At 44.4% G+C, this 13,977-nt stretch overlaps 1 protein-coding gene across 2 annotated transcripts in view; it reads right to left on the bottom strand.

Moving 5' to 3' along the window:
• Positions 1-13,977, bottom strand: part of EXOC6 (exocyst complex component 6) — a 231,443-nt gene that overhangs the window by 119,278 nt on the left and 98,188 nt on the right. For both annotated transcript variants that reach the window (XM_040436335.1, XM_040436336.1), the window contains exons 12-15: positions 11,918-11,989; positions 7,652-7,749; positions 6,819-6,924; positions 5,986-6,095 (exon numbers count right to left, since the gene is read on the bottom strand). In XM_040436335.1, the coding sequence (XP_040292269.1) occupies positions 5,986-6,095; positions 6,819-6,924; positions 7,652-7,749; positions 11,918-11,989 (386 nt within the window). The remainder of the gene's footprint in view (positions 1-5,985; positions 6,096-6,818; positions 6,925-7,651; positions 7,750-11,917; positions 11,990-13,977) is intronic.

Here is a 13,977-nt window from a genome sequence, read left to right as displayed (position 1 = left end):
CCGGGAGAGAAGAGACTGGATCCAGTACAGCACATCGCAGGAAGTGTCAAAAACGCAAGAGAGAGGGCGTTACGTGACCGCTGCGGAGGTGGATGAATTGGCGGCATGAGTACATCCAAAAGAGCTGTAGGAGATTAGCCATTTATATATATATAAATATGTATTGTATAAACCTGGGTAGTGATCACCTATATCTCACCATCCACCAGACGAGTCAGTTATGTACATGGCAAAGCTGCGAGCACAGACCCCGCGTGGCGGCACATATGGCTCTTATGGTTCTGACTTACGGAGCCGTGGGCATTCTGTGCCACCATGTGGTGCTTATGCAATGGACTGTATTCTCCCCTAGCTCTGCTGTGTTAGTTGGCATGAGCTGCTATAGTTGGCACAGGAAGGGCAAATGGGCAGTCTAACAAGGGTCGATAATATGGTCGTGTTTAGGGACCTGATCTACAAGAAGGTACGATATAGGTCATTGGTTTTACAACAGAGTGAAAGGGTTAATGTTTCACTGTGTATTTAAAGGGGTTGTCTCACTTCAGCAGGGGACATTTATCATGTAGGGAAAGTTAATACAAGCCAATTACTAATGTATTGTGATTGTCCATATTGCCTCCTTTGCTGGCTGGATTCATTTTTCCATCACATTATACTCTGCTCGTTTCCATGGTAACGACCACCCTGCAAACCAGCAGCAGTGGTCGTACTTGCACACTATAGGAAAAAGCACCTGCCTCTCTGGGGGCCGGGACTGCGTGAGTGCACATAGGCTGGTGCTTTTTCCTATAGTGTGCAATCACGGCCACCGCTGCTGGATTACAGGGTGGTCATAACCATGGACACGAGCAGTGTATAATATGATGGAAAAATGAATCCAGCCAGTAAAGGAAGCAATATGGAGAATTACAATACATTAGTAAGTGCCTGGTATTAACTTCCTCTACATGATACATGCTATTTGCTGGAGACAACCCCTTTAAACCATGGCAAACGTGCAGTACGCATGCTTGACGAGTTCCCCGAGACCCAGCTCCATGTCTGCTGCTTGTAAATCCAACTACTCCCACCAGGTTTACGTAACGTATGGATAATCAGTGAGTGGTGGGAGCCCCTTTTGTCAGACTTTTATGGCATGTCCTGTGGATTTGTTGTTCCTGAAGACAGGAATACTCCTTTAAGGGAAAAAAATTAAATAAAAATGGTAAAGGATTCACCACAGAAGCTAAAATAAACGATGGACCTTCTTCTCAAAATGTCCTGCAGCTATTAAGGTGAACCTCGTTTACAATCCACTTTCCTATTCAGTCACCTAGAAAAATGTAAAATCCTAATTGTGTGATATAAATATAACCTGTGGCATAGCAACCTTTCTATATATTGTTTCAAACAAAAAATAGAGGTTTCTGGAATAATAATAAAAAAAAAAAACTGTATCAAAAAAAGCCACACTTTTTTTGAAAAAGGTATAAAGTTTTAGGAGACATATTTTAAATGATAGATAGCAAAAAAAAAAAAAGACTGCCTGGGTCCATCTCATCTTTTCTAAAGGCTGCATTAGACTGGCAGATAGTCTGCCAGATCATCGCTAACGAGGGTCCGTAGTAATGCTCATTAGCAATGATCTGGCAGTGTAATACTGCCACCCATTACTCAATGAACGAGCAAACACTTGTTCATCAGGCAATCCAGATTTCTAAGCATGCTTAAAAATCATTGTTTGCAGGCGGCCGATTGTGCCGTGTAATCACAATATGCTGCCGGAAAACAACTAGTCATTATGGGGACGAGCGATGGCATTACCGATCGCTCCTCCCCATACTGTGGAGGAGATCACTGCATGTAATAGCAGCAGTCTCTTCCACCAGAGGGCAGGAGATTGTCGGAAAGGAACGCTTCCCTCCCGAGAATCGTCAGCTGCATCGCTTAAAGGGGTTCTCTGGCCTCTCCTGTATTGATGACCTATCCTTTTCTTGCTGCTGCTTTGCCATAGACCGCAGCGGTGAGCAGGAAGAGAGAAGGGGAGACGGCACGTGCACATTGCGATTGCCGATTCCTCATACAGCTGATCGGCGGGGGTGCCCGGTGTTGGACCCACGCCGATCCGATATTAATGACCTATCCTGAGGATAGCAAAAAAAAGGGGGTTAGTCAGCACATCCCAATGCGCAGGTGCACGCTGCCATGGCTAAAAACATAGAGAGAAAAAAAGACAATGCAACAGCACCCTGCATATCAGATAAAGTACACTAATGCCATAGTCACAAAAAATATTATAGTGCTAATGCTACGCTTATTTATAAAGTGAGATGCTTGGCAAATGCATTTTGTACAAAACCATCTGAGCCCGTCTGCCGTACGTCAAGGCGATCTCTGTTAGACGGGTCCTAACACTAAATACTACCTGTTATGCGCCATAATGGCCGCCATAAAGTTCAGGAAGTGTTGGACCCACAATTCACATTCATTGGAAGCTGTCTGGCACAAGGAAAGGTATGGAGTGGGCTCGGCATGCATGTTGGTACCTGCATCCCTTGTAAGTAATGGAGGCCATTATGGCACCAAAAATGGTAAAAGGCAGAGTGGACCCAGCATGCATGTGGATCCAACACTTACTGAACTTTATGGCGGCCATTATGGCGCATAACAGCTAGTATTTAGTGTTAGGACCCATTGCGGATGCAATGCGTTTTTCACCGAAGCCCCATTCACGTCTATGGGGCCAGGGCTGCGTGAAAAACGCAGAATATAGAACATGCTGCATTTTTCACGCAACGCAGAACTGATGCGTGAAAAAAAAAAGCTCATGTACACAGACCCATTGAAATGAATGGATCAGGATTCAGTGCCGGTGCTATGCGTTCACGTCACGCATTGCATCCGCGCGAAAAAACTCGCTCGTGTGAAAGAAGCCTAATACTGCCTTTAGGACCGATGTTTATCCTCGGCCGGGTTACATTCACTAACCGTTGATTTTACAGCCACATCTGCTGGAAGCTTGTTCCAAGCACTGACTACTCTTTCAGCAAAATAATATTTTCCAAAAATTGTTTCAGCTAATTTTTCAGATTGTGCCCCCTTTTCTTTATTTTGATTATTTTTTTCTATTTTTATTTATTTTTATGCTTTTTAGTTTTGCAATATAGCAACTTTACAATAATCATACAAACAAGCATGTACAAAGGAAATAAAACGACATTATCCCTCTGGATTTCCCACCACCAGCTGAGACTGAGAAAAAAGGTATCGATATGTAAAGTAAAAATAAATAAATAAATTAAAAAAAAACAATAAACAGGTCATTAAAAAACACGCAAAATCAAAAACATTACAAACACTGCATGAAAAAAAGGTCAAAACCAGACGATTCTGCCCAGGTTGGCAAACATGTGCCCAGTAGTTTAAACACTGGTCTGCGTGCCAGTCTTAGTCATATGATCATATCGCCCTGGTTTAAGGTACATAGGTCCTACATGAGTTGGAGGTGTTATCTATAGCACATCACTAGCATCCTCTAACCTGTCTTAGAGGAATGACAGCTAGAATGTGACCGCCGCCCGCACCTCACTTCTTCACAAATAGGTGCCGTCCTGACAGTGTGGCGTCCAGTTGTCGTGGGCACACGTCACATAATTAGGCTGGTAACGCGTCACAATGGCGGTAGCGTGCTTTCCTTCACTTGGACTGAAAACACTGACCAGCTCTCGTCCGCTTTCGACAACTTGTATCTTTCTCTACATGTGTTTTGTGAGCAAATATTTACAGGTTAGGTCAAAAGGTGACTCGTTACTATGTGTAAATTGTACTCGGGATCAATTAAGGATGTGTGAAACTGCTCTCATTTACATTCATTAAGAGATAAGAAATGGCAGATGAGCTGAAGGCGGCTGTTGGCCGCTGTGTTTTCACGCTGTGCTCTGAAATGTTATTCTAACGGATTTTAAAGCCGGCCAGGTAGAATAAGACAATTACAGAAAATGCGTATCACAATGGAACAGGTTAATCTGCTCAGACTAAACAAACGCCTTATATGAGCAGCTATCCCATACAGGCTGCGCTAAGGGTAGGTTCACATCTGCAGCAACAATTCCGGCAGCTAAAAGCCAACTTTTATGCCGGAAACGCGCCAGAAAGTAAACTCCGGTAGTCTGTTCCTCTGCTGGAAGTTGTTGCCGCAGATGTGACCCTACCCTTACCAGCTATAATTTTGTGTGACTGAGTGTAGTGATGATTGCTGCCTGCAAATGGCTTGCGCCCCTCATTTTAAACTGAAAATAATTGGCGCCATCGTAACTGAAATGAATTGGAAAAATAAATACGAAAATTCTCCGCAGTCACCGAGCTAAGGAATGACAGGCTACCTAATGTTGAGATGGACAGTCATATTTGATGAATGTCGGCAATACTCGCCCGATTTTGACAGGCGCGGCTGACCACCTCCTGTGCATGGGGGTGTCCCTACTCCAATCCCCTAAGGCCCCATTCAGATGCATCCAATCCACATTTTTTGCAGATCGGATAAGGACCCATTCATTTCAATTTCCGTACATCCATTCCGCATCCCCACAAAAAAAGATAGAACAATTCCTATTCTTGTCTGTTTTGCGGCCAAGTATAGGCATTTTTACAATGGGTCTGCAAAAAAAAAAAAAACGGATGCAACACGGATCTGTATTTTTCGCGGATCTGAACTTTGCAGACCGCAGAAAATATATACGATCGTGTGAATGCACCCTGATTCAAATGTCGGGGGAAAGAAGAGTGAAGTACGTTGGATTTCACGTCCCTGATCCCCCTGTACTTACTGGAGATAAGCGGCCGCCCCAGGCATGGTCTGCAGTTCACCATCACACAGGGATACGAATCATGTACTTCAAAATATGGATTGACGGTCTATTGCAAATATGCTGGGACAGGCGTGGAGCAATGGGATATGTCTGAGTGATGCTTATAAGCTATGCTTCAAAATCATTCATAAATATACCCCAAAAGTTAACAAAATGCAAAAAAAATGATAAAAACAAAAGAAGTGTTCACGTTCATTTCAGTACAGGAACGAATAATGAAATATGTTGAAATCTACAGATATGTTGAAATCTTTTCCCAGTTAATTGGTAAACTGAGTGATACCCATTGGCCAACATCCTTAAGTCCCTTGCAGATGAGCATGAGTGGATCAGGTCCGGATGCGTTCAGTGAAAAATGTGCGATTTCGCAAGCAAGTTCATTCAGTTTTGCCTGCGATTGCGTTCAGTTGTTCAGTTTTTATTGCGCGAGTGAAATGTGCATTGATGCGTTTTTCACACGCGTGATAGAAAACTGAATGTTTACAAACAACATTTCTAAACAACGATCCGTGAAAAACGCATCCGCTCTTGCTTTGCGGATGAAATGCGATTTTCACGCAGCTCCATTTACTTCTGCGTTTTTCACGCAACGCTGGCCCCGTAGAATATAGAACGTGCTGAGATTTTCACGCAACGCACAAGTGATGCGTGAAAACCAACGCTCGTGTACACAGACCCACTGAAATTAACGCATCACGCATTGCACCCGCGCGGAATACTCGCTCGTGTGAAAAGGGCCTTAGAATTGTTATCCTTTTCATCAGACGGGTTCACATCTGCGATTTTAATTCCGGCAGTGTGTTCCGGCGGAGGAACAGACCGCCGGAATTCACTGTATCTGGTGTACATGTCGGCTTTTGGCCGGACAAAAAAAAATATATACTGCACGCAGCATTTTTATCCGGCCGAAACACGGCATATATGCCGGAAAGCAGTCGGATCTCATTACATCGAATGGGGATCCGGCAGCGCACGGTGGTATCCGGCTGCGTCTGATACGGTAAACTCCGGCAGTCTAGCTGCCGGAGTTAAGACCACAGATGTGAACCCAGCCTAAATTCATTGCTTTTATGTCTTTCAAAGCTAAAGCAACATAACTCCAATGAGGACGACCAGATTACGAAGCGCAAGCACTTACCTTCGATGAAGTGATTCCGAAAATTTAAGGCTTGCATATATAAATTCTTTGACCTGCATATAAATCTGTGGGACGGACTGAGACATTGGGAGTTTCTTTGGAAAAGATACCTTGAAAAAAAGAAAAATATAATGAATATACAGGATCAGTTTCTATTTATCATTACACCTCATGGACTCTATACATTACATGGTCGGCCTGATTCTAGACAAGCCTAAGATGGGGCCTAGGCCATCATTGTAATCTTCAACTCAATGTACTTTTCACCTCTTTTATGTAACTGATGTCATATGTATCATGTCTACTCTTGGTGTCACTGATGTCACATGTGTCCTGTCTTCTCATTCTTCATAATTTTCTCGGTCACTGGTAGTTACTGTCACAAGTGCTACTTCTGATGAAAATTCAACCAACAGAAAGGCAAAATTTAAGGGATCTTAGGAAACCTGTGTCAAGAAACTGTGGCGGTCTCGCCCACGAGTCCCCTTACTGGAACTATGATGGGTCCAAAACTGGTCACTCAGTCCATTCTGGTATCCACTCACATTTTTAGCCTTATACATTGAAATTTACGGTTTAGTAAAACAGAGATAAATGGTGTCAATGATGAAACATAAAGGGTTTAATTCCTTCACATTCCCTCCATCTTCACACATTTTCTTCCCTTAGACATCTAATTGCATGACAAACGCACTCGATTTCCATAAATGCTAGATAAAGACCCCAGGTGGATTGATACAATCTCTCCAACTCTTCACCTTAAAGTGACTTACCGTATAGTACTAGGTAATGCAACATCACGTCAAACAAACTCCTATCAGGCTTTTACTTACCTTGTCACCTTCTGGATCTTGGAAAGGAAATTTGCTAATTACAGCCATGTACTCCTCTTCATTTGCTACAGGGATTGGGCTGTAGTTATCAGCTTCAAAAATGTCCCTAAAGTCACAAAATCAGAAAATTAATCTAGTGTAGAGAGTGTCCACATTATCACAGCGGATAGAACTATTTAAATATTAGTTTAAAGGAATCGTCTGGTGTACAAAACCCACTTTTGAATTCCCTATTAGAGAATACTGAATAAACTGAGGGGGGGGGGGGTCCTCCATTCAGGGACTTCATCCTCAAAGCAATAGATTCTCACAGCTGTGAAATTGCTTTTTATTTTTAATTTAATTTATTTTTAATTTAATTTATTTGTATTTGTTTATTTATTTTATGCATTATTTATTTAATAAATGTTACACTTGCTACAAGGCTCTTCCACAGATTACAGATGATTGCTGAAGGTCTCAGCAGCAGGACACCTTATAATCATCTTATCAGCGAACAAAAAGGGGCCCTGCAGTGGACAGCCTCTTTAAAGGCTGATTGACAGGGCCCTTTCCTGCATAGTCATCTTGCTTAGGCCTGTCAATCAAGAAGGAGAGGAAGGGGCTGGCAGAGAGAGGAAGCAAGAGGAGCAAGGGTGCACAGAGATGCTTCGGCCCGCCCTCGGTGCACTTAACTGCTCATTTGCATATGGATTACAAGTATTTTTCTTCCAGAATAAAGCAACGGATCGCTAAGTGAAAAGGGGTTCAGCTGAGCTAGCCCTACAAGGCCATGTACTTGATTTACCAGTGACTTTCCTGCTGACAGTTTCCTATTAAGTCACGATCATTACCTGAACAGTCCAGCCCATTTTTTGAACAGCGCTTCATTATATTTGTCTCTAACTTCATACAGTAGATCAAAGAGACGATTCACCGGAAATCCATATCCCTAAAAGAAAAGGCAAGAAAAGCATATACGTCGTCAGTGATAATCATCTATTCCGTCTTATTATTCACGCAACGCATAGTCTGACTGGCGGGATCAAGATGTCTGGATATTGTGAAAGTCAGGCAGATCACTGAGACAGGACACTCCGTGATGGCAGCGTGTTTAAAGGGGTTTTCTGGGACTGATTTACGGATCGCCCACCCTGAGGACAGGTCATCAATATCAGATCGGTGGGGGTAGGACACCCAGCAGTCTCACCAAATAACTCTTTCGGGCAACTGCGCCGGTAGTTGCCTGAAACAGCCGATCGACTGGGTTAGAACCCCACTGATCTGATATTAATGTCCTTTCCAGAGGACAGGTCATCAATATCTAAGTACTGGACAACCCCTTTAAGTATAGCTGTTCATAATGGCCATTTCCCCTACACATAGGCCCCATTTAGTAGTATTAAATAAAGTCCAGGAAGAAGAAGAAACTAAAATATGTATTCTTGCGGCAATTTCTTAGTTACGTTTCGGCCATTTAAAGCCTTGCAGTCGCACATCTCCCTTACTGAGCCCGCACCTCCATTATTATTCTCTCCGACACCAGCGGCACCAGTTTGAAAGAGGCTTTAAATGGCCGAAACGTAAATAAGAAGTTGCCGCAGAAAATTAAACATACATTCCAAGCAAGAATACATATTTTCGTTCCTTCTTCTTCCTGGAGTTTATTTAATACTACTAAATGAGGTGGGAACCCGACTCCAGTGAACCCATCTTTAAGAAGAGCAGTGTGCGACTACGCTTTTTCTATACACATAGGTCCGTTAGTGAAAGAAGTACACCGGTCCTGTCATCAGCGAGGCTAGATGTGCCACCGAGAGGTTTCATTGTACGGTCCGCTCTCCCTGCTGTCTCTGTCTCAACATGGAGGTGCACCTGAAAGGAATTTTACCCCTGACCCAAAACCACTTTCCATAGACATCTCTGAAAATCAGCTTATTGTACAATAGGTGTAACCTCAAGCACCAGGGTCCCAAAGTCTGCAAACGGGCCCCAACCTACTATATGCTATTAAATAGGTATTTCCGGAGTCCCATCATATAATGTTATATCGCAAGGAAATGCCAACATGAAGAATGGTGAAGGTTTGACTTCTTGGTCCCTGCACATAGATCTTATATTTGGTAAGGTCATGGGTCTGTGCTGCAGCTCCCTCCAGAGAAGCACAAAAATTCTGGTGATTGGAGAGGGTCCCAGCAATGTGTCCAAGGGGCCCTTAGGCCTCCCACAGGCATGCCCAACCTGCGGCCCTAGAGGTGTTACAAAACTACAACTCCCAGCATGCCCGGATTGAACGTGAACACTTGAACTGTGGGTAAGATTATTATTATAGATTTTTTTCAAGCTTGATTACAAAATAAATTGGGTTTTTTTTGCATTTCTTTAAAGGAAACCTGTCACCGGGATTTTGTGTATAGAGCTGAGGACATGGGTTGCTAGATGGCCGCTAGCACATCCGCCTATGTCCTCAGCTCTATACACAAAACCCCGGTGACAGGTTCCCTTTAAAAATATCACTTAGGCTACTTTCACACTGGCGTTTCTGGGTCCGCTTGTTGAGATCCGTTTCAGGGCTCCCACAAGCGTCCCAAAACTGATCAGTTTAGCCCCAATTCATTCTGAATGGATAAGGATCCGTTCAGAATGCATCAATTTGGCTGCGTTTGGCCTCCGTTCCGCTTTTGAGGCGGAATCCAAAATGCAGCTTGCAGCATTTTGGTGTCCGCCTGACGATGCGGAGCCAAACGGATCCGTCCTGACTTACAATGTTGTATGTTCTCCATGCTCCGCAGATCAGCAGCCTAAAAGGTTAAAAGCTCAGCAAACATATTGTCAAAGCTATTTTTTGGGGGGACAGGTATTTTAAAGAATGGTGCAAAGCAGAGTGTGGGCGCGGTGGGTCTGTTTGTTTTGCAGAGAATCTCAAAACCGGACCAAAACGGGTTGATTGAACACATCAGGATGCATCCGTTTAGTTAGGATGTGGTTGTGTTAAATCGAAACGGAACAAACTGGATCTGTCACGAAAAACAATGCAAGTCAATGGGCGACGGATCCAGGTTTTTTAGGATCCTCAAAAAATGGATCCGGAACCACTGACTTACATTGCTTTTAGTGACGAATCCAGTTTGTTCCGTTTCGATGACTGGACACAAAACCGCAGCTTGGTCACTAAACGGAATGCATACTGACGCAAAACCTGAATGCCAAAACGATGATGTGAAGTAGCCTCAGCCAATACCCTGACTACAAATAAAGCAATGAGGCGAACTGACAACAGCGAAAAAGGCTTCTTCAGTGGCCTTTTCAGCTGGATGTCAGGCCTAGTATTTACCCCCTTTCCTCAAACTGCGGCCCCTCTGTGGGCATCTTACAGAGGCTGCCTCATGACAGTGGCCCTTTAAACCAGTAGAAGGACTTTTACAATTAATTGATTTCCTAGTAGTGCCCCTTGAATAACATAAAAACAGATTAATTAAGGAATCGCGTTTTGGCAAACAGCTATTTTCCTTGACAGCTCGCAGCTGTTAGAAAGCAGGAAAATTCGCATTTGCCCAGTGAAACCGTGAAAGGATTATAATTGTTCATCGACTGAAATGTATGAAGCAAGAAGCAAAATCTTGGACAGCGCAGTTCTCGCACTGATAAAATACGGAATATACTGTATTTCTTTTTTGTCTATTTTGTTCTCAGAGATACAGAGACTGCCTGACCTGTGAGCTAACCGCTTTATACAAGGCCATTCTGGAATACGGCAGCATACTGGAAGGAGAAGAGCGCCCTCTTGCAGTTGCACACAATGGGGGGTCATTTATTTGCACCGCAATCTGCGACTTTTCCCCGCTCACGCCAGTTCTATGCCTGTTTTAGGCATAGAAAATGGTCTGAATGTAAGACAGCACACAGTCTTAGTAAATGTGCATCTATGGCCTCATGCCCACGACCGTGGTGTGTTTTGCCATCCGCAAAACATGGATGGCGTCCGTGTGCGTTCCGCAATTTGCGGAACAGCGCGGACAGCCATTGATATAACGATGGCAAAACGGACAAGAATAGGACAGGTTATATTTTTTTTGCGTGGTCACGGAACGGAGCAACGGATGCGGACAGCACACGGATTGCTTTGTAATTGCTTTGTTTTTGTTTTGTTAAGTTTTTTTTAACATTCCAACCCTGCTGTGCCCTCAGTATATATTATACAACCACAGAGAGCCCCCTGTATAAATAGCCACCATATTGCCCCCAGTATTTATAATAACTCCCCTGTAGTGCCCACAGTGTCTATAAAGCCCCCCATAGTGGACCCAGTACATAAGGTCCCCCCACAGTGCCCCCTGCATATAAAATGCCCCCGAAAGTGCCCTCTAGTATAAATATTCCCCCCCAATAGTGCCCTCCATTCTGCGGGGCCCGTGTGCATTCCGTGTTCATATGTCCGTATTGCAAAAAAATGAAACACGTCCTATTATTGTCCGCATTACAGACAAGGATAGGACTGTTCTATTAGGGGCCAGCTTTTCCGTTCCGCAAAATACGGAATGTGCACGGACGTCATCTGTATTTTTTGCACCCGCAAAATACATCTGGTCGTGTTCACGAGCCCATAGACAGGATTGCACCCATCTTGGAGAAGTTAAAAACGGGTAAAAGTGCCTTTCAAGAGTTAGAAGAAGCTCCAGCGTTGTGACGTCATGGTGTTGGGAGTGTCAGGTCGTGCTCCCTCCACTGCAGAGTGTTCACTCGCTTTCAAGTGGATGAGTGGAGTATTTTTTTTTTATTTTAAGCCCTGAAAGGCACTTTTACCCATTATTAACCTCCGTTAGACGGGTGCACTTTCTAAACGGCTGTTAAACACTGGCCAATGATTTCAAAGAGGGTTCGTCTGGCTGTAAAAATGACCAAAAATAAGCCATGTTCTAGTTTTTGACGGCCGCTATTCACTAGCCTTTAAATAAAAAAAAGCCATGTGAACAGCCCCATAGACTTCCATTGGTTCTAAAAACGGCCGTCACACTAAATATATGACACCCTCACTCAGCTGAGTATGGCGCTTCTTTCTTTGGCCTCTGAGTCTGTTTTGCACAGATTAGTGTGTGTGAAGGACTCCGGGTTGCACTGACCTGCAGAGTATCGGCGAACACCACAATCAGGTTCTTCAGCTCCAGCACCAGGTCGGGGTCCGTGCAGTACGACTGAAAAGAAATGGCATTTGTTAAGAACATTACCGGGTGAAGGAAGACGTAGCCTCAGAGCTCCATCCTGGAAAACAGCAGTATCAATGTGCGGGCAATGGCGGTTCTAGCTTAACTCTGTCATTGCTGGTAGCCTACATTTTCTGCATGGATGGGGTAATGTCGATAATAATGAGTCTCCCATGTGAAATCTTAACTGGAATTCTGAAGTCTAAAGCTGATTCTGCTTCTTATGGCTTTCAGGATAAGAAGATATCTGCTTAGGTTGTATCAGTCTATGCATCCAGTGTGATCTACAGTAGTCACCGAGAGATCCTCTGGGTTACCGCTCCCTCCTCGGTGATGCACGGCCATACAAGTGAGTGGGAGATGAATTCTGCAAGCAATATGGCAGCTGGAAGCGAAGATTGGCATAGAAGTAATTTATAAAGTTTTCTCATGAGGACATTTTTACAGATCAGCAAGTGTGGACCCACTGTGCCAGCTAACTGCTTTGCCTTTGGGCATTATTCCATCGTTCCTCTGGTATTCACCCTGTATAAGGATATCATCTTCGCTGCAGGGAAGCAACCGGACCACTACCTCCTGGGATAGTCCGGTGTAGTTGGCATGTGACGCACAGGAGTTAGAGATTCTGGTGCAAGCACCAGACGCTCAGGGTACAGAAAAGACACCAAAATTGCAGGTATAGTCTGAACAGTCACTAAGACTTGAATGCAGGTTTTTGAGATCCAGAGAGCAAACTTGAAGCGTAGATGGTTGGCCACACAGGATAAACAGGCAGAACAGGCAGGCAGGGTGATAGTGAAGATACAGACAAGGCAGAAAGGCTGAACACTTGGCAGGAACACAGATAAGGCAGACTGACAAGGTTAACTTAAAAGTTTTTTAGTTTTTTTTTTACTGATGACCTATCCTCTGGCAGCGGTGCTCCGGCCTTCTCGCAGCTTACCAAGCGCAGTGCCATATATTGTGGTGACTGTGCTTGGTATTGCAGTGACTGAAGGCCGCGGCGCTCACCGGAGCACCTCTTCCTTCTCAAACAGCTGATCGGCGGGTAATCCGGGTGTCGGACCTCTACTGATCAGATACTGATGACCTATCCAGAGAATGGTCATCAGTATATAAGTCTCAGAAAACCCCTTTAAATACAGACAGAACTGAAACTGAAAGTGCTGGAACACACAGGTAGGGCAGGTACAAACTGGAGCCCAGACAGGAATAAACGCAGGATAAATGCAGGTAAATCGCAACAGCACAAGACCACAACAGCTTTGCTGGTCACCAGGGAACCTAAAGCTCAGGCACCCTCCTGCTGTGGAAGCCTCAAACACCCAGGGACCTGTAGCCATAGTCTGGGGAGGGATTTTAGAAGCACATGCACTGACCTTTTATGAGGTCGGAGGTGCGTGAGCTCCCTAAGCATACAGAGGAAGGAGCATGCGGCAGAAGCATGGAGGCAGTAGTATGGTGAATAGTGCAAGTATACTGCCAGCAGGGCAGGGCCACCGCAAACAGAGACAGCTGACCTAACAGACATCCCCTGTACATATGCCCTTTTACTCATAGTGGGGGATTCCCGACCCTTATAGCGATGGCACAGCACAGAGACTGAAAGGATCAGTGCTTCTTCCCTGCACAGTGGCACCCGCTCAATTCAAGCTAGAACCAGCCCTGTACCTCACATGGGTCCATAGATCTCCCCATTCAGTGCTCCAACTGCTCTGCTAGATTTATTTCAGCCTGGCAGCTGAGGGAGAGTTCTTTCTCAGGGGGTATGGCTCCCTGTAACTGTCACAGCTTCTAAAAGATCAGACAGCTGGTGGCAGTTGAAGAATGGAACTGAGCATGTGCGACCACCACAGTGAAGTTACTGAGGTGGACAGCGAAATAAGGAAAATAACAAACAGCAGGTGGTGCTATTCATATAGATTTGATTGTTTAACTCAGTGGCTAAACTACTTTTTCAATGAAGTATTCAGAACCAG

The sequence above is a fragment of the Bufo bufo genome, chromosome 6, assembly GCF_905171765.1.
Source record: "Bufo bufo chromosome 6, aBufBuf1.1, whole genome shotgun sequence".
Taxonomy (NCBI): domain Eukaryota; kingdom Metazoa; phylum Chordata; class Amphibia; order Anura; family Bufonidae; genus Bufo; species Bufo bufo.
The sequence above is the reverse complement of the archived record's forward strand: the minus strand, read 5'-3'. Positions and strand labels throughout refer to the sequence as shown.